This window comes from Eublepharis macularius, chromosome 13 (assembly GCF_028583425.1).
Source record: "Eublepharis macularius isolate TG4126 chromosome 13, MPM_Emac_v1.0, whole genome shotgun sequence".
Classification (NCBI taxonomy): Eukaryota; Metazoa; Chordata; class Lepidosauria; order Squamata; family Eublepharidae; genus Eublepharis; species Eublepharis macularius.
Genome location: NC_072802.1, coordinates 46,773,724 through 46,793,444, shown reverse-complemented (window position 1 = coordinate 46,793,444; position 19,721 = coordinate 46,773,724). Strand labels below are relative to the sequence as shown.

At 44.6% G+C, this 19,721-nt stretch overlaps 1 protein-coding gene across 1 annotated transcript in view; it reads left to right on the top strand.

Annotated features, from left to right (window-relative positions):
* Nucleotides 1-19,721, top strand: part of BCR (BCR activator of RhoGEF and GTPase) — a 117,373-nt gene that overhangs the window by 40,548 nt on the left and 57,104 nt on the right. The window contains exon 2 of the mRNA XM_054995976.1: nucleotides 12,829-13,013. Within this exon, the coding sequence (XP_054851951.1) occupies nucleotides 12,829-13,013 (185 nt within the window). The remainder of the gene's footprint in view (nucleotides 1-12,828; nucleotides 13,014-19,721) is intronic.

The window sequence follows — 19,721 nt, the reverse complement described above, 5'->3', positions numbered from 1 at the left end:
CCCCCATTTCATTAACCCAGTTTTCATTATTCTAGCCAGGTTGGTAGCCTCTGCCAGCCTGAAGCGATGGGCAATCAAGATCTTCTCAAGGACCGACATGATGTGGAAGTGCTGTGGCTTAGTGGGAATCACAGGTTTGGAAGTGGCCTGGAAGAGCCCTTACTTGTCTGAGCAAACCACAGACTTCTTAGCCATTTGGAGCATTTCCTTACCTCACCCAGGATCAAAAGCATCTTCTCTATTTCTACCCACTCCCCGGCGAGGAGGCACCAAGTAACAACCAAAGGATTAAATACCAAAACTACAAATCCTTGTGTGGCTAAGAGTCCATCTTGTTCCCATTCCCTGACATGGCTTCTCTTGCTCCTTTTCTTCTCAGAACAGGCACTGTGCAGATAGGGGCTCCTTTGTAACCCAGTGTATTCTGTTGCTGTTTCATCTGTCCTTAATAGAGATGGGCACGAACCTAAATATGAACCAAAAAACCACACGAACCAGCCCGGTTAGTGGTTCGCGAACCAGGGTTTGTGGAAGCTCGTTTCCACGAACTGGACTACTAGTTTGTTTGGTTCGTATTAAACGGCCAGTTTAAATGGCCATTTCCCCGGAGGGAATGGCCATTTAAACTTTTCCTGCTGCTTGCAAGCAGCAGGGCCCTTTAAACGGCCCAACCCTCAGCCCCTCAGCCCCTCCCAAGCCCCCCACTTACCTTCCATCTGATGCTGGGGTGGTAGAGGCCTCCTCCGCTGCCCTGCAGGCCCACGCGGCAGCGGAGGAGGTGGGAAAAGGCCCTCCTGCCCTCAAATGGCAGCCGTGGCTGCCATTTGAGGGGTGGGATGGGCCTTTTTGGCCTCCTCTGCTGCCCTGCGAGTGCGTAGGGTTTGGGGAGTTTAAAGGGTCCTGCTGCTTATAAGCAGCAGGTCCCTTTAAACTATCAACTGGAAGGCAGCAGAAGGGGATTCCCCCGCCTGCCAGCTGATAGTTTAAAGGGTCCTACCCCTTGCAAACGGCAGGAAAGGGACCTTTAAATGATTAAATGCCCCTTTCCCTGCTGGAAAGGGGCACTTAAACCCCACGAACCACAAACTGGTTTGTAACTGGGCCCAGTTCCGTGCTGGTTCGTGGAAACCCCATGAACCCCGTGGTTCGTTTTTTTCCTGGTTCGTGCCCATGTCTAGTCTTTAACTGGCTTTGCCTTCTAGGTTGCTTGGACATTGGTGAGTTTTGACCAGGAGCATAGGAGGGTCTCTTCTGTTCTCAGGGCGTCCGAGTAATGACTCAGGAACTGTTTGTTCTGTAGATACTTCCACATTTTGGTAAGCTTTCACCTAGTAGCTTGAGCAAATCAGAGAGGGAAGTATTAAAGTTGCCCCCCCCCCCCTCTAGTAAGCATAGTCATGTGTGTGCACTAGCAAAACCAAATCTCAGTGGCCTTGCTTGCCAGGCTAATCTCCAGTATCCCTTTGCTTGCTTCCTTTCTCTCACAGGCTGCCCTGATTGGTCCAAGCAGGCATCCTTCTAGCCTAGCAGTGAAATCTGTTAGCAATGTCTTGAGGTCCAAGTGCTTGTTCATCTGTAATGGGGTCAGACTGAATGACCTCTTAAAGTCCTTCCAGTGATACACTATTTTAACACATCATTTCACCTTTTAAAATACACCACCAGGAATGTGGGATTCCCCCCCCTCATGAATGTACCAATAGGGCAGGAGAAAGGGGGGCGGGGGGATGTCTGACTGTTTTCCTTCTACTTTGCACAAAACTGATTGCTAGTAAATTTGCCCAGAGGTTTGGCTGAAAGAAGAAAGCAGGGAGTGCTCTGCAAAGGCACCCCCCCCCCTTGTGGCCGTTTAGCAAGTCCCTCCCTTTGGACTTGCAAGTGCTGCAGCAGGTAGGGAAGCCTGTGCTTGCTCTGCTTAGTAAACCTTCTCCCATTTGGGGCTCTTGCAGTGCTTCCCTCCCTTTTCATGTCTTACACCAGTCGTCTTTTTGCTTTGTCTACCTCCTTGTCTTGTTCAGCGCCTGGTTCCCAGAGGTCAGGGTGCAGCATGGGGCCTCCTGGCGCCGAGCGCCTCTTCGATCTCACGGAAGCAGCAAGTGCTAAGTGCAGCTGAATTTGAGCTGCAGTTCCACTGAGCTAGCCTGAGAGTGGACCTATTGGTTGTGCTCCAGGCTGTGGGCAGGCAGGAGGGTGTTGAGTTGCAGAACAGGGTTCTGCTTTCTACATTATTTATCTTGGCATTCCTCCACTATCCAAGCCTGTCTGTAAAAGCTAGTGGAAAATACAGCCTTTCTTGCCTTCCAGAAGGCATCTTTGCGTACCGTTCAGGCCTCCAAAGAAATTAATGAGCCAGGGAACCATTGCAAAAATCTTGCCCCAGACCAAACAGACCTAAGTCTGGGCTCTGGGCGCAGTGGAATGCTTCGATGTGGGACTTGATTTAAGCAGCACATTTTCACAAAACAAGTTCATTGAGTAGGCGATCTCCAGGTGGTGCCTGGAGACCTCCTGGAATTACAGCAGATTTGCAGACTACAGATACCAATTCCTCTGGAGAAACTGGCTATTTTGGAGGGTGGACTCTATGGTGTTACAGCCTGCTGAAGTAGGGATCCCAGGTGCCCGCTGGTAGTGGGCAATCTCCTGGTGGTTTACCTTCTTGCGGTTTTGGGCCACCTATGGAGATCACCTGCCACCAGCAAGCATCTCAGGAATATATGTGGTGCTCGTACATCAGTTGGGGCGATGATGTCACTTCCTGAAATGATGTCATTGCTGGCTGTGGGTGTACTTCTGCACTTTGTTGAGGCCAATTTTGGCTCCAAACGGGCCAGAATTAGCCCTGTGTAAAGCTTGGGAGCCAGTTGGCTAGTGTGATGATGTCACTTCTCAGAAGTGACATCATCACACAAGTGTGAGAGCACGTATGTGAAGCCTACAGAAGACATGAGGTAAGTGAAGTGTCTCCTCTCCCCCAATCCTGATCTTCCCAGGCTCTACCCCCAAAGTCTCCAGATATTTATCAACCTGTAATTGGCAACTGTAGTTTATTATCTTACAGAAAAATAATAAAAGAACTGTTAGATGCAATAATTTAAATTGAATACAAGTTGCAAAACTATTTTTGGGGTATATGCTATATTTTTAAATGGCATTTTGGCAATGTTTAAATCTACTTGTGCTTCATTCTGTACAATGTAAAATTTCTTGTTGGGGTTTATTCTTATAGGCTTTTCTCTTCCCCAACTCCCTTGGGCTGTATTCATAGTAGCAGTGTTGTGTGGTGTAGACTTCAGAGTGGCACTTCTTAGATTTCCTAAAGGGAATGGAAAAGCGTACCCCTCAAAACAGACTTTCTGTTTCTGTAGTTTCTGCTGTAGAAAATAAAAATGGGAAAGAAAATAAAATACTTTTTACTCCTTACCAACTTCTGACTGAAGATGAGATGTTTGGTTTTAGTTATAATTCAGAATTCTTGCTTTTAATCTCTCTTTTTTAATAAAGGGGTTGAAGACATTTGTACTTATAGTAGTCCCAAATTATAGAACTCTTCTGTGGCTGAAATTATTTCTATTAAAAAAAACCTCCTCAATATACCATTTAGGGGGTGGGATTTTAAACTTGATTTAGGATGCAGTTTTACTCTGAATTTCTGAGGATAGAAGTTATAGATCTAGAGGAGTTAGCCATGTTAGTCTGTAGTAGCAAAATAGTAAATAGTACATTTAAGACTAACTTTACTGTAGCATAAGCTTTTGAGAACCACAGTTCTCTTCTTCAGATGCATGCGAAGTAAGAAGAAACTGGCCAGAGGGTAGAAGTTGTTACATTGAAACTTTCCCCAAGCAGTTTCAAAGCAGGGATCATTCACATGATCCTACAATCCTTACATACTTTTACCCCCACGATGCCGTGAATATTGCTCTCTGTATGTTTGTATATGGCTGGATCAGCTTTATGCCCTCTGTGCCTATTTTGGACTGGACTCTTCACCTGGCAGTTGTATGAAGAAGGCCCTCTTCAGCACGGGCTGGTAAAAACTCTAGCTGCTAGGACTTCAGGGGAGGGGGTTGCCATCCTCTAGGTGGGCCCTGGAGACCTCCTGGAGTTATAACTGATCCCCAGACTGCAGAGATCAGTTCCCCTGGAGAAAATGCCTGCTTTGGAGGTTGGACTCTTTGCCATTATACCCTGCCGAGGTCCCTCTCCTCCCTAAACTGCACCACCTCCAGGCTCCATCCCAATTTTCCAGGAATTTCCTGGTCCACAATTGGCAACCCTAGCTCCAAGGATCCTGTGAATGAAAATGGGAAAACTAGGAATGGAGCTTTGTGATTTAAAGAGCAAGAGATGCACAGTAAAGCTCCTAAGTCTAGAACACATGCAAGACAAAGTCCTCCTGAACTAGGTTAGGTCACATTTCTGCTTGTGGTCTACAGGAATGGTCTCGCCCTGCAAATTAGCTGGTTTGGTGGGAGCCCTGCTTCTTCAGGAAAAGCTTGATTCTGATACTAGAAGAAGCTCTCTTTTGTGGATAGAGCCCATGAACTGTGGGCGTGACCAGCTGCCACTGAGGCAGCCTGTTGATGCCTCATGCAATGTCTTGTGGGTGTGTTTTAGGGAGTGGGGTTAATAGCTAGGGAAGAAAAGTAGTATATTGTCCAAAGCCTGAGTCTCCCCCTATTCAGAGAAGTGCTTAATTTGCTGAAGGTCAGTTGCCAACCTGTAGGAAATCAGGTATATTTCAGAAACGAGTATCAGAAGAAACAGAAGCAGTAATTTTTTTCTCAGATGCAGTACAGTTTAATGTAGTGCACATGTGAGTCACATTTAAATGTCTTCTGGGTTTTTTCTGTTTTTGTGTGTGTGTGTTTTTTTTTAGTATAAACAGCTTGGGCCAAAAACTACTGCAAATCCTGGAACGTTCTGAAAAATGGCAGATGAAAGTTCCTGGTGGGTGTGATCAAACGGCTCCTGTTGAGATGCAGGAATAGTTTAAACATTACACGAAGTCGTGGTCTGATGGCGGGGCCAGCACGCTAATTCCCACCCTCCCTCCCTCCCATGCAGGGAGTCAACATGCAGACAGGCCATCTGCACGGGCCTCCTGAATCAGACTATTGGTATATCAAAGTTAGCACTGTCTTCTCTTATTGGCGGCAGCCCTCCAAGGTCTCAGGTGGAGATCTTGCTTGATTCTTTTTAACTGGAGCTGCTGGGGACTGAACCTGGGACCTTCTACATGCAAAACATGTGCTCTGGTGCTCTGTCATTGAGCCACGGCTCCTCCAGGAGGGAGTTAACCAGTACTAATAACTAGTATTTACTTCAATAATAAATAGTCCAACATATACAGGTGCCTGTTCTGCACTTCCTTGCACATACGAAGTGTCATGGGGCACAATTCAGATTTTCCTGCATGGGCCTCATTGAAATAAGGTACAGGTCTCTTGAGCCAGTCCTTGTTCTCTTCAGTTCACCCTTATTTACTCTTTCCAATAGCCTCTTAGCCTTTTCTATTAAAGTCTAATTTAAAATGTTTCTGTGTGTTTTTCTTCCACCCAAACTTGTGTGTTGTTCCACTGGGGTGGTAACACAGCTTGAAGACAGCTTTAGTTCCAGGGTGCACAGAACATAAAGATGCCCACAAAAGGAAAATACCTTGGCCCAAGAAGAAAGAGGTCATTCTCTCTACTTTTGTGGTGTAGCAGGGCTGGCCCAAGACATTTGGTGTCTGCGGAAGGAGATCCAAATGGCATCTCCCTCTGCACTAATTATCAGGGAGCACAGTCCATCTGTGCAAGCCTCAGGGAAATGAATGGGAGTTGTGAAATAACCTTCCCCACATTCATTTCAAGAGAACTTAAGCAGGAGGAACTTCCTGCAGGTTTGTAACCGAGGGTTGCCTGCTTCCATGCCTGTTAGCTTTTCCTTTTGCTGCTGCCCGTAGCAGCATCCCAAATCCATTGCTGGAGGCACCTGCTTTGCCTTGCAGCCAGCTGAGACTGCCTCCATTTGATGTTGTTAGCATATTCACAAACTTAATCTCACACAGTTGTGCACACAAGATGAAAAGCTTGCCCATATTCTTCTGGAAGGGAGCTACAGGCTTTTCTTGTGGTTGATAAACCAAGGGAGTGGCTAAAGTGATCATTTCAAAAGGAAACCTTTGTACTTTGGAGCAAAGGTGAATTTTTAAAAGGAAATCATGTTGCAGTTTAGACATACATAGTTAAATTGCTCAAACATACCTGACTGCCTTAGTGCAACGTCCCCCAAATCCCCATAGTTAATCTTTTGCAATTCCAAAGTAGAATAGAATTGGTTAAGTAATACTTTTCATACATCACAGTGGAGGTTAAGTGTTGATATCAGTTATTCCTTGATGCAGAGGAGTATGCACAAAATATCTAGGGCTGCCTGCACATAGACTTTGCGAAACATTTGTAATCCCATTGTGAAGGGGAGACTAAAACTAGGACCAGTTCTCCTTTTGAGCAGCTGAGTGGTAAAATTCCAGCTGTTTGGAAAAGGTTCTGCTTATGCTGTTAAACTGGTGAAGGCGACTGTGTACATAGGATCTGTTTGTATTTGTGCCCCCCCCCCCGCCCCAATCTGGCTATGGACATGGATGCATAAGCCAGATAGGGGCATTGCCATTTAGTGGCACAAGAAGGAGCATAGCCAAGAAAAAAATATGTACTTGTGCTCTTGCTTCACTAGCTTACGTTGGCTTTTAGGGGTAGGCATTTCCCTATGGAGCTGAAAGAGCAAAAGGCTTTGAAGAAGTGGGGTCCTCAGGAGAGGGATTCAGTGCTTTAATGATTTCACTATGCACATGTGAACTTTAAACTCATAAACCAAATCAGCGCATTAGTCTGTCTAGCTCAGGTTGTCTACTCTGGCTGGCAAGATTGCATGCAGAGAAAAGTCTTTCTCAAAATTTGCTTCCCAAGATCTTTTAAGTGGAGATGCCTGGGATTGATCTTAAGAGTTCTGTACAAAGCAGGTGCTCAGCCACTGAGCCATAGCTCGTCCCCAGGTTATGCAAGCTGGCAGCTATACAATTGCAGAAGTGTAATTGCATGTACAGAGTAGCTCTGCTGTAGGACACTTGCTTCATGTATGCAAGAAGCTGCCAATGTTGAAAGAAGTTTGCAAAGCTGCTCTGACCACCTTCTCCTCCTTGAAACGTGTGTTCTAAATACATTAGGAAAAGCAAAGTGAAATGAGGGCTAGGGGACCACTGAGGCATCTTAGACATGTGATTTTACTGTACAGTGTTCTCCTTTGGTCAAGATCATAGCTGGTGAAGGTCCCACATCTCTAATTCTGCAGGGGAAAGGCTAAATGGATTGGATTGTGCCATTTGTTTTGTCCAGCATTAGGTGATAAGAGCTGTCCCTACGGTCCCTTTGGTTCCAGCCCATGGACAGTTTTCCTGCAGAAGCCTGGAAGAAACGGGAATTCTAATATTCCAAAGGGACAGACTTGGAAGCAAATCTCAGTGTTCTCTGCCATGACCAGCCTGTGCTAGCAGTTGGATGTCCAGTGCCAGGCTAATGCTTTGAATGGTTAGATTGATCACAATTTGATGGGTTGGGGTTGGGGTGGCTTGCTAGTGAAAGCGCTTGAGGATGGGATCCTGAAAAGGGGCGCGTTTGGTTCACATTGTGGTATTTCTTGCTGTGAACTATGTTGGATGCCATTTTTTAAAAATTGCACAAGGGATCATTTTTTTACACTGTTTGGCTCTGTGCACACCTTACAGATAGACTTGGGACCGTTGTGTGGGAGTGGGGACTGCTTCATGCTCAGTCTGTTTCAGGAAAGCAGCATATAAATACTCTATATTGGTCATTTTCAAACTATGGGTCAGGGCCAGCATTCTTTATCAGGCAAGTCCTTAGACTAGGAGAGAGGAAGTGGAATAAGGTGAACTGAGAGGAGGCGGTTTTGAGAGGGCAGATTCAAGTTTGCCTTTGCTTAATAATGTGTGAAATTGTGCAAAAAGACAGTATATAAATGAAGTAAATTAATAAATATAGGTGAAAATGGGGGAGCAGATAAAAGGTAAGTTTTTAGTGGGACTCAAGGAGAGAAGGACATAGGGAAAGGTGAGCATATGGAAGGTAAAAGTAAATACTATGGGGAAATGGGTAAAAGGAAAAGTGAAATACCTCACAGAAGTCTTTGCAGGTTCCCCACCATGCAACTCGGCCCGGCTCAGTCTGCACAATGCAACTGGGCCATAGGGGAGAGGCTGCCTCGGATGGAAGGCAGAAAGAAGATGGGGGCAGACAAAGGTGGTAGAAGGGAGAAAAGGAAGCAAGAAAAGGGGAGGGGCAATGAGGGGTGGGAAAGGGAAAGAGGACATAGTGGGGGCAGGGAAAATGAGGCGCCCCTGCAAGTCATTGCAAGTCCCCTGCTTGTATTTACTAAAAATGAAAAATCAGGCAGTATCCTTACCACTGCATGCATCTTGTTTACTGTTTGTAAATCCACACTCCTGGAAAAATAATTCTCAGGGGTTGGGAGACTGAGTTGTGGGGGATGGAGCAAGGAGAGCAAGGAACTGATATCATTCCTCCTCTGACCTTCCCCAAGAGCTGCTCTGCGGAGGAAAGGGGTCACTTTCATCCCCCGTCCCTCCTTACTCCACCCCACCAACCCTCACTGGTGTTCTTTTGCACAGATCTTACAATTTAGAAATAATCATTCCATGGGTCCAGAAAAACTGCAGGAAAGGAGAACATGAAAATCTCTGTGTGCGTTGCACACACTAATGGAGTAAGATACTGTCCAACGCTTTTATTTATTTTTGTTCCTTATAGACTATCTTTCTCACTGAAACTCAAGTTGTATTAAATATGACTGGGGCATTCAATAAACAATACGATTGGGTTTGGAATTGCAGAAAATTTTGAAAAACAAGCAAAAATCTGATACACAGCTAATATAATGCCGAAACAAAGCATAACCAATTGACAAATAACATGTTGAGCTATGCAGATGTTCTGTGTTAATTGATGTGAGATTCTTGCCTTATATGTTGGGGAGGAGGAAAGAAGCAGAGATTTACTTGGCAACTGGGTCCTGAAAAATAGCCTAAGTAACTCACTTTAAAAAGTTTGACAGCCACTGTAAAATGAAGCAGAGTGTGGCGGGCTTCTTTGTATTTTCCGGAATCCCTTGAGAGGGACGGCTTTGGAGTCGCTGAAGAGTGGAGGAGGGGCTACATGGACTCTTGTTTCCTTAGTAACTTGACAGGCCTCTTGCAGTGCCTGGCGTTTGCTGCTGTATTTATATTTAGTAAAATATTCCGCCTCTCTCCTTCGACTCAAGGTGGGGTTCTCATTTTTGTAAGGCAATCAGCTACACAGTTGGCTTGCCTGTTGAAGGAAGGAATCTCACCTTGGTGGGAAAAGTAGTAAGACTCTTCCTGATGCCTTGAGAGCAGTGATAATTGTTTTCTTGAAAAATGTAAACTGGAAAACTTTCTGAGGCCTTAAGTAGAGTCTGACGTGATTTAGCACATTCATTTTACTTATATTTATTAAACGAAAATTTCAAAGTACCCCATATTAATGTCCCAATAACAAATACTTGAACTGAAGTATTTAATCGAGGAGGGGATCCTGTATGGCTTAAATGTTCAAACAATGGTTTTATATGGAAATTATTTTTACTGGAACAATACTTGTAAAAAGCACTATCACATATGCTTCTTTCACAAAGTTTACATTTTAAGAAAAGCATACATGTCATCACAAAAATTCCTAGGGATAATTACTTTAAAACATTAATTACAACTTTGATACTGCCAAGCTTGCCCAAGTATTTGCAAAGGCAATTATTCATTCTTACTAATGTTATGAAATAGTGAATGTTTAGAAATTGAAAAGTGCTAGGAAAAGTGGAAGGCAGTAGGAAAAGAGGAAGACCTAAAATGAGATGGCTTGACTCAATAAAAGAAGCCACGTCCTCCAGTTTGCAGGATCTGAGCAAATCTGTTAATGATAGGATGTTTTGGAAGTCTTTCATTCATAGGGTCGCCATAGGTCAGAGGCAACTGAATGGCACATAACCCACAATGTTATGAAATAGTGAATGTTTAGAAATTGAAAACTTTTTACAGGAAAACACCAAATGTGGTAGATAACAACCTATCCCAGGGTGTTTTGTGTACCTTTTTGCTTTATTTTTTTAAACTGTATTTTGTACTTATATTGTAGTATTGTTTTTGCAGGCCGCATCGAGTTCCTGTTGAACAGGAAAGTGGGATAAGAAATACACTACAATAAATAAATCTCTGCTTAAAAGATTTTGGTTTTCAGTGTACATACCACCCCTCCCCCAGGCTTAGTGATGCTACAGACTGTGGATGCATTCTCATTCAATGTAATTGTAATGAAATTTGGATACCCCGCCCTTCATCTAACACAGTTGGGACCAAGGCAGCTGATGGCAAATACAATATTTTTTAAAAAATTATTGATATGTAATTTTAAAGAAAGCAATTAAACATTTAACTGAAATAGATAATTGAAACCATTAAAACAGCATTCTAGAGGGACAACAGGATTTTAGAGCATCAGGGAAGTGCCTCCTAAATCTTCAATATCCTTTGTAATGTGAAAACTGTGATACCTCCCCCCACTCTTAAGCAGAACAGTAAAATATTTTGGGTTTAAGGTTGATGCTCTGCTTCTGTGTAGAACTGACTTCCTTTGCCTGGGAAAAACATGCCTTAATGCAGAAACTCTTATGGGCAAACTGTTTGCTGCTTTTTCTACTTTCTGGCTTGCCTTCTGGTTGTCCGCTCCTGTTGCAGACAGAGCTGTGCCATTCAAAATGTAGAATGCAAGACAAAATATTAGGTATCCATATAGGACTGACACTGTGGCTGCTGAACACTTACTGGTTGTGTTCTAAATCATGTATACTGCGACACCCGATTGGTAACAATTTAAGTTTCTGGTTTGGACCTGTGGTTGCAAAACCGACCCCTCCCCGCTGGAAGTTCATGCTTGCCCCTTCCTTGCAGAGTAGTAGAAAGCTGAAGTCATCTCCTCCCCATGGAGGCACACATTTATTTATTCATTTAACTTATTTATATCCTGCCTTATCTCCTTATACTCAGGGCAGCTAACAATGCAACAAGTTACAAGGACCCAAAAAACAACATAATAGTTTAGTAACAAGATTTTTTTAAAATGCCGATTAAATCTTAAGCACACGAATCCTGAGCTGCCTTCACTTTTGCATCCCAAAATACCTCATTGTAGCTTCCTGCACCCAGATAATGTTTTTGTTCATCCTTAAGGAACATACCTTCCAAAGACTGGGTAGTGACTTCCAAGACAGCAGAAAGTGGCTTGAAAGTAGGGGGGAAAAGCCTTGTCCTTTTAATGGAAGCTTAATCAGATATTATTTACTAGATGATGTTATTTATGTTATTTCTCCTGTGTGCGCGCACATTTCTGTTGTCCCAGAGTTGCCTCTGGTCCACTAGATTTTGGCAGGCTTTTGAAAATACAAAAAACCTGTATGACCAGAAACGATAAATGGCATGAGTAAGCATAACATGTGCAGTGGTACCTCTTTCAGCTCTTCAAAGACTATTGTTTTGTCTTCAGCTAAATGTCAGAAGAGATCAGGCCATGACAGATGACCCTGTCATTCCACCAGCATTGCTTGTGTGACTATATTGTTCTGTAAGGAAGTAAAGACAGTTTGGAGGATACTGTTCATACAGCACTGGCAACTGTCTGGCGCTGCAAGAAAAGATGAGGAAACTGTCACTGCTGTCCTCCACTATTGGTTATCTGCCCCGAGTTCAATGCTTTTGGGAAGCAGGTTTTTTTCCTGCTTCCCTGCAGCCTTGTGGAGCATTTCATGCACCTTCAGGGATTTCTCTGGCTTTTGTTGAATCTTTCTGAAACCTGTGTTGCTACAGAGTTTGGGGAAAGATTGCAGTAAAGCTTGGGGTAACTGTTGTGTGGGTGGGAAAATTTAGATTTTCTGGCTTGCACTGCAGCCATTTTCCCTGACCATATTCCGATGGCAGCCACTTCCTTCCCTGCCGCCACGGGATGTTATTTTTTTTTAAAATCCTCCCTTGGAATATCATCATATCGATACACCATTGTAATAAATCAGGTTCTGTATTGTAAGGAAATATGGGGAGAGGCACATCTGGGATAGCTTGCAAGAAGGAATGTCAGGAGAGGTGCTGCTGGCCTCTTAGTTGGTGACCTCACTTGTTTGCACACTGACAGGCATAATGGGTAGAGAAGATAAAGACAACAGTTGCTTCCCAGTGTTCTTGGTCTTTTCTTTGAGTTTGGAAAGGGCCTGAAGGTCACCCTGACTGTACTTACTGATGACCCCACAGGATCTTGATTACAAAGGGCTACAGCGACCCATTAGAGGAGCCTAAGATATTTCAGTCTAGAGGTCTGTTTCTCAGTCTGGCTGTACACTTCAGTTCTATGAAGGGCACTTGGGAACTTAGGGCACAACCTATGCCATCGAATCTGGTAGAGATGTCTGTTCTATGAAACGGGAATGCTGCAAAACAAGGTGCAATTCCAAACAGTGCTGAGGACATCTGAAGGTTTTTCAGTGCAGTTTTGGGGAGGCATCATGTTGGTCTTCAGGAGGCATTAGTCATGGCTGCAGGGAAACCCAGAAGGATAGGCAAAGAAGGCCAGGGACACTGCAGTATACTTGGCAGGGCAGAATAGAAGACTTAAGGTTAAAAAGGGGTATGTGCCTACATGGCAAAATGTCAGTTTTCTGAAGTGTTGCTTGTTCTCTTCTCAGATGCTTCCTTCAGTGGGATACCCCCTGGCTACGCCTATGATGTGGACAGGGCTGAGGAGCAGCGGCGACATCATGACCAGATGCCCTACATTGATGACTCACCCTCGTCCTCTCCGCATCTCAGCTCCAAAAGCCGGGGTAGTAGAGAGACTCTTTCCTCCGGATCGCTGGAGTCCACAAAATCAGTTAAGCACCTTTGGTCTGTTAATATAACCTGTGGAGAGAAAAAAAGAAAGGGGGGCTAGAAAACACGTGTTCCTGTTCATAGTGCCAGCCTGCCTTTTCAAAGGTGCAACCTGGGAATGTTGAAAAAGACTTGCTGTTCCACCAATGCATGTTTCTGAGTGCATTGAAGTCATGAGTGTAACTCTCTCTAGAATGGTGCCGTTTGGTATGTTTTTTTGTTTATAGGGGAAATTCAGTTTGACACAGGCTGCTTGCATGTGGAGACTATTTTTTGTGTAACTTTCATTGCTATTACAAATGCCAAGACATTCACAGCAGCAATGAAACACAATGTAGTTCCCCCCCTCACTTTTTTTGCCTTAAGCTCTCTACCCTGTTTCCTGCATGGTTGATGTTGTTCTGCTCCCCTGGATGGCTTTTTGGGGCATTTAAATAAAACCTGCAGTTGACAGATGGCTACAGCATTATAACAATCTCTGTAGTTCTCTGAATTCTCAGTTTTCATTTTTGAAACTAAGTAAGTCTCTAGCCCCTTTGTTGTGGAGATGTATAGGGAAAGGGAAATATCAATTGCTGATTTTTTAATCCCTCCGAGTGATGGAGGTAATAGTGACAACAGGGCAAGGGCTGCAAAAATATCTACTGCCTTGTCCGTGTTGGCCTACAAATGCAGTTTTTCCAAATCCAATCTTTCCAAAAAGATTGTACCAAGCCAAGTTTGGAAACGCAGTGAAGTAGGGGAAAACACAAAGTGGGTGTTTAAGGGGACAGTGTTACGTGAATGCTCTGAAAAAATCTGCTCCAGTCTGTGCACCAAAACCTCCATGCGGAAGCCATCATAGTTTGCTGGAGCATTGGGCTGATGTTTGTTGTCATGTGTGTTTATCACATTATAGCCCGCCTTTCTCGCCGAGACTCAAGATGAATTAGAGAGTTTTTTAAAAAAATGATTAGATTGCAAGGACCTCCAACAAACATTGTTGTAGCTCAAACAACAATACCTCCCTCCAAACACAAACAAAAAAGTGTGGAAGGCATGATGATGCATTGTGCAGCAAGTGGTTTACAAATGTAGAGGACAGTGCAGAAGAGGAAAGTGATACATAAACAAAGCAATAGCCTACAATCGCACTCCCTTAGAAAAGTGACCTCCTGAGATGTTCTGTTATACTAAGTTCTAATCTCTTTATAAAAATGCTCTCCTGGACATTTCTGTGTGCCAAGAATTTTGGGCTAAAACATTGCAGAACCATTCATGTGCTGGAATCAGCTGGTGGCCATTCCAGATTCGGACCTCCAAATGAACAGGCATTTTACAGAGGCTGTGTGGAAATGTATCTGTTAAATCTTGAAAAGTACAAAGGTTCTACATACAGCCTATTTCCATCAAGGCTAGTGCTGTTACCACCTGTTCTGGCCCCCTCTTGACCCTGTAGTTTCGTCTGTTGATAGTGGGTAGATTAGTTGTTGTGTGTCTGTGGAATTTGATGGTTTTTGATTGTGAGGTGTATGAGAAGGGAGTGTATTTTGCATTGTAAGCCCCTTTGAATCCACATTGAATGGAGACAAACATGTTAAAAGCACTTAAAATAAAGGTGGTCTGGTTTTTGTCAGGGTCCCAGAAGCATACAAAGTACTTGAGGTTTGTTTTCTCCAAGGACTGTGTGTGGGAGGGGTGGCTTACCCTTTTCTGTTCTGGGTTTTGGCTTTGTTCATATTCCTTGCCTCTCTCAAGTAAGGCTGTATTGCACTTTTAAAAAAATCTTGTATTGTGCTTTGTTTAACATGTGACAAGGAGTGCATGCATTAATGTGGGTGGGGGGATGAGGGAGAGGATGAGGAGAGATGAGTATCCCTGTTGGTATTGATCTAAGACACACAAGAGATATATTGACCAGGGTACCCTTTGGGAATACTGGGCTGGAATGGGATTAGGACGCACTGTGCTGTGCTGGTTTTTACCTTTCTTGGATGATAGAATCCAGAAGGCTGTGCTAGGGGATGGTTACTCCTACCTATGACCTTTGAACTGTGGGGGCTCCAGTTTTTCTTCTGTGCTTTTTAGTATCAACGTGAAACTACTAAGGGAGGTTTGGAGTGCTGCATGGATGATGCCGAGTTGTTCTGTACTTCTGGCCAAGAGTGTGTATATTTGTATATATTGTTGTTTGGATTACTTAAGTGTGTGAGTTTGTTCTGCTTCTGTAAATCAAGGTGTGTAAAGCTTAAAACCTTACCCGCAACACCAGGAAATTTCCTGTTATCTTTCAAGCATACCATCACAACCTTGTGGGCTAGAATCTTGCTTCCTTTCCCTAGGAAGAGCTGCACCCAAACTCTGCTGCCCTGGGTTCAGAGGTGGAATTGTGGCAGATCCTTGCAATCTGAACAAGGGTGGCTTTTCCTGGACTGGACTCTGCACAGGGTTCTCTTAGGCTTCACCAACCCTTCGATGCACATGAGAATCTAGTCTAGAGGAATCTGCAGCTTCTTCAGGCACCTCCCAGTAAAGGAAGGTTCCGTACTGATCTGGATGTACAAGGTCTGACTTTCCCAGGGGCTGCCTCTGCCCTTTGCCAAGCTGCCAGTTAAAATTCTCCTCCCTGAGTGTGTGTGTGTGTGTGTTGAGGGGGCAGGCTGTCAGGTAAAGCAAGCACAGTTTAACCCCTTGATTAATTGGAGACCTCACTGTACTTAGGGATGCAAGATGCAGACTGTTCAACATGATAGAAGCTCCACCGAAGCAGCACTGATGGGGGACACCAAACTGTGTCTGTCTTGCAGGCTCTCTAACTGACTCTGATGGCAGAGCATTCTTTGTGACTTTAGCAAATACAAGGGGAGAATTCAAAGCTCTGGAAGGTTGTGAAGAAGAATCCAGCCCAAGGCATAGCTCAGGAGTGTTTTCCTCTGCATGTTTTCTGCTCTGCCCACTGCAGAAAGGAGCCCATTGGAGTCATTTGCCTGGTGCCTGAATTTCCATAGCTGTCCCTGTGGCTTACCTTTCTGTGGTTCCTTTTGCTTTCTTTATGATTCATTAGTGGCGGCTCACACAAAAGCAAGGCCTTTTAATTTCCCTGGAGTCTGGTTTGGTAAGAGGGGGAGGGAGGCAGCCGCTTGCTGCAGTAATGCCTGTGTGCTTCTGAAGGCCATATTTCTCCATGTCAACGCATTGATGGCAGTTCCTGCCGCTGTAACAGGACTGTATCTCTGGAAATTATTTTTTTCAGGAGCTGGAGCTTTTTCCAGCCAGCTGTTGTGAAAAAAACTCTTTAGCTTCTGTAGTGGAATAAAAAAAAGTCTTTAAGAACAACCTGTGCCAAGTCAGCCAGTCCAGGGTGGTAGCCTCTGGAAAGATGGCCTTGCAACAGCCTGGGGGGGTGGGCAGGGTAGTCGGTACATTCTTTTCTAAATGGACATGAAGGGCAGCCAAACTGGTTTTGAAAATGCATCATCACTTACATCCTTTGATTACAACAGCAGAGGACTCAACCACATATTCAGCTTTTTCCATGTCTATCTTAAACAATGTATTTTCTTTTCCAAATGCAACTTCTATTATTGCTTTATCGAAAGGGAGGAGAACAGTGTGAAAGGAAAGAAGAAAACTTTCACACTCTCTTCTGTCACCTTTTCTCTCTCTGTCTCTCTCTCTCGTTTTTTGCTGGAAAAGGTAACCACAGGGCTGCTTTTACACCCATTGGAGGAAAAAAAAAATACCTGTATGCTCTTCCCAGCCAGGAGTACAAGCAACTCTAGGGTAGCTTTTGTCGAGCAAGAAAATGGTAGGAAAAACTGAGAGAAAGCCCTGCTCACTTTTTGTTTGTTTCCAGGCAGGCTTCCTCATCTCTAGTCTGAACCACACCAGTGATGCCACCATTTATGTAACCACAGCAGATTAATACTCAAATCTTTTTTTCTTCTGAAATGCATTTTTAAACCAGTTTTCTGAAGTCTTCCATGGAAGGAGCAAGGGTTGGGACTTCCAGAGGCTGTTTGGCAGGGGAGACTCCGCTGCAACACACACACCCCCCACACACACAGATTTAACCTTGGATAGTAGAAGGATTTGAAGTAAGTCTTCCCTGGATGGTCTTGGCAGATGGGCATGGGGTTAACATAGGAGAATTCCCTCCCTAGAAGAACTGATCCCGGACCAGTTTTTGCCTCTCAGAGAGGAGATGGGTGCTTTTTAAATAGTGTGCCTTAAATCAGTGGTAATCATTGGCATCGCTGGTGCCTAACACCTGCTGGATGGTTGTAGGGGGTAGCCTTATCTTGCACTGCCCCCCCCCCAAACTGGATTGTGTCACATAGTTGCTCTTGCATCCTCTGTAAAGTGGGTTGTCCTGGCTTTCCATCACTCCCTCATCTTTAGCCTGCTGATCTTTTTTATGCACACATACCAAAACACGCTGGGCATCAGCGAATGTGTATTACCCCGCTTACTTGCAAACAAGCAAAAGTGGTGGATCATAGAACTGGGAAAGGAAAGGTCTGACCAAGCAGCTGCAGTGAGCACTTGGGCCCATGGGTGGGGGGAGAAAACTTGAAAGCCTTTCCTTCCTGAGTGGTTGGTGCACTATTTTCCTCCATTAAGCAAGGATAGAGAAGTTTCCAGGCCCTTGGCTAGGGGGTGCTTAGACCCTGTGATTCCTGACCAAACCCCATGCTTTCCTGTCAGGTGTCCCTTCCACCCTCAGCATCTCAGCTTTCCCTTCCCTGTGCCGCATTGTGTTTCCACCCCAAGGTCATCTGCTTTGTGGCTGACTTTCACTTTCCCCTCCAGCTCCCCCACCTCTTGTTCTCCACAGTTTAATGGTTTTGCCTGAACGTACAAGGCCCTTCCTGAGCAGAGGTTGGCACGTACGCCATTGGGTGGTTATAAATAATACTGGCTTCTCTCCCTTGCTCCTCCACCTCTCCCCACATGAAGCGGAGATGGCAGACTGTGCTGAAAACATTCCCTGTTCAACATCACTCAAGCAACCCAGCTTCAGCAGCTTGTTAAACAGAAGCCTCGGAAGATAATATGTGTTGTACAATTAATAAGGAATTGGTTTCCTCACCCTCCTTCCAGGCGCACACTGGGAGCGTTCCTGAAGTCTCTGCCTTGAGTTTGCGCAGCTTCTTAAAATGCTCTTCTAAAATCACAGCGAGAGGTTTCCTATGTTTGTTCTTAAATTTACCTACTGGAGAACAACATTTTCCCTTGGAGGAGGGAGGTACCAATGAAAGATGCTGTGCAGTATTATCCATTGAGTTTCCAGAGGTTAAATCCATGTGCTCCAGACAAATGCTAGCTGCTGGAAAAGGTCTCAAGTCCCTTGAATCATATTTCAGGATAGAGTGGATTCTGCCTGATACTTAGGGTTGCTGCCCCTACCCCCCGGTTTTCTGTAATTAAATACAGCCTGTAGCAGCCAAGTTGCATATCTAGTGAGCAAGTGGTATTTGGGGATCATTCTTGATGATCAGAATACAGGGGTTCTGTTAACTGTGAAGATTGACCTGGTGCTTTGGATTGTTAAAGCATCCTGGTGGGAAAGACGCTTGAGCACACAGGCACCGAATGCTAGAGATGTTGTGCTCCTGACAGGCTCAAAATGCAGCACTCCATCCTCCACATTCTGTTTTGGAACATCAGGAAGAACACCAATCACAACACACGAAACTGGGCTCTGACGCAGATGTGGGGTGTGGTTGGTCATAAGAGGGAAGACCGGGACAGAGGCCACAGAAAAAGGAAAGGGAGCTAGGAAGGGCAGAACTTGGCAGCCCAAGGTGTGGCTCACTCTGACATGCAGCATGGATTTTAGCAGCTTTCTGTAAAACTGCTCTGGGACACTTTGTCATTCCATAATGCATATGTCACTCGCCTACGGGAAAGCTACTTGTTGGTGTTGAGTTACAAGCCCACCCACCCACCATGCACCTAACAAGTTTTTCTTCTCTCAACAAGCATACAAGTTTGTGTACAGGTTTCAGAGGGTCTCTACCTGTTAAAAAGAGTGTGTTGTTGTATAGCTCTGTATTATCTGTTTGAATGCTCTTCAGCTGGTCCTGAGAGTTCCTTGTGCAGTGGCAGTTCCCAGAGATCTGGAGGGATGGAACTTCCCTGCAGAAGGGTTACAGGCATTAAAAGGCAACAGAAGATTAGGATCAAAATTCTCAGCTCCTTACCTGTGGGTTTGTGTATCAGTTTTAGATACCTTGGGTTCTGTTGCTACTGCCTTTATTGGAAGTATGTGTGTGTCCCTTCTTGTTTCTCTTATTAATATACTAACGGTCAGCAGCCCAAGAGTTTAAACCAGATGTGAGCCGAATCCTTCTGTCCCATTACCCCATGCATACCTGTAGTCTTCCAGAGCCAAGCTATATGATGTATTTGGCCATGAGCCCCATTGTGTGTGCGGTATTCATTGCACATGCAGCCACACAGTGAGGCAAATAATGCCCCTGTGGAATCATTTTGAATTATAAAAACAGTATAGGGAAGAATTCCTCCTCCCCTGGAATTGCAGTAACTATCCAGATCAAACCCTGAAGCACTTGGGTAAGTATGTTCCCCAAAGCTGCCGTGTGATTTCAGGGAAAACAAATATTGGGGGAACTGTGACCCAGCTTGTGGCCAAAGGTACTCTGCAGTTTGGCCACCAGTCTTCAAAATTCCCTTGCCTGCACACTTTGTTCTGCCCAGTGCTACC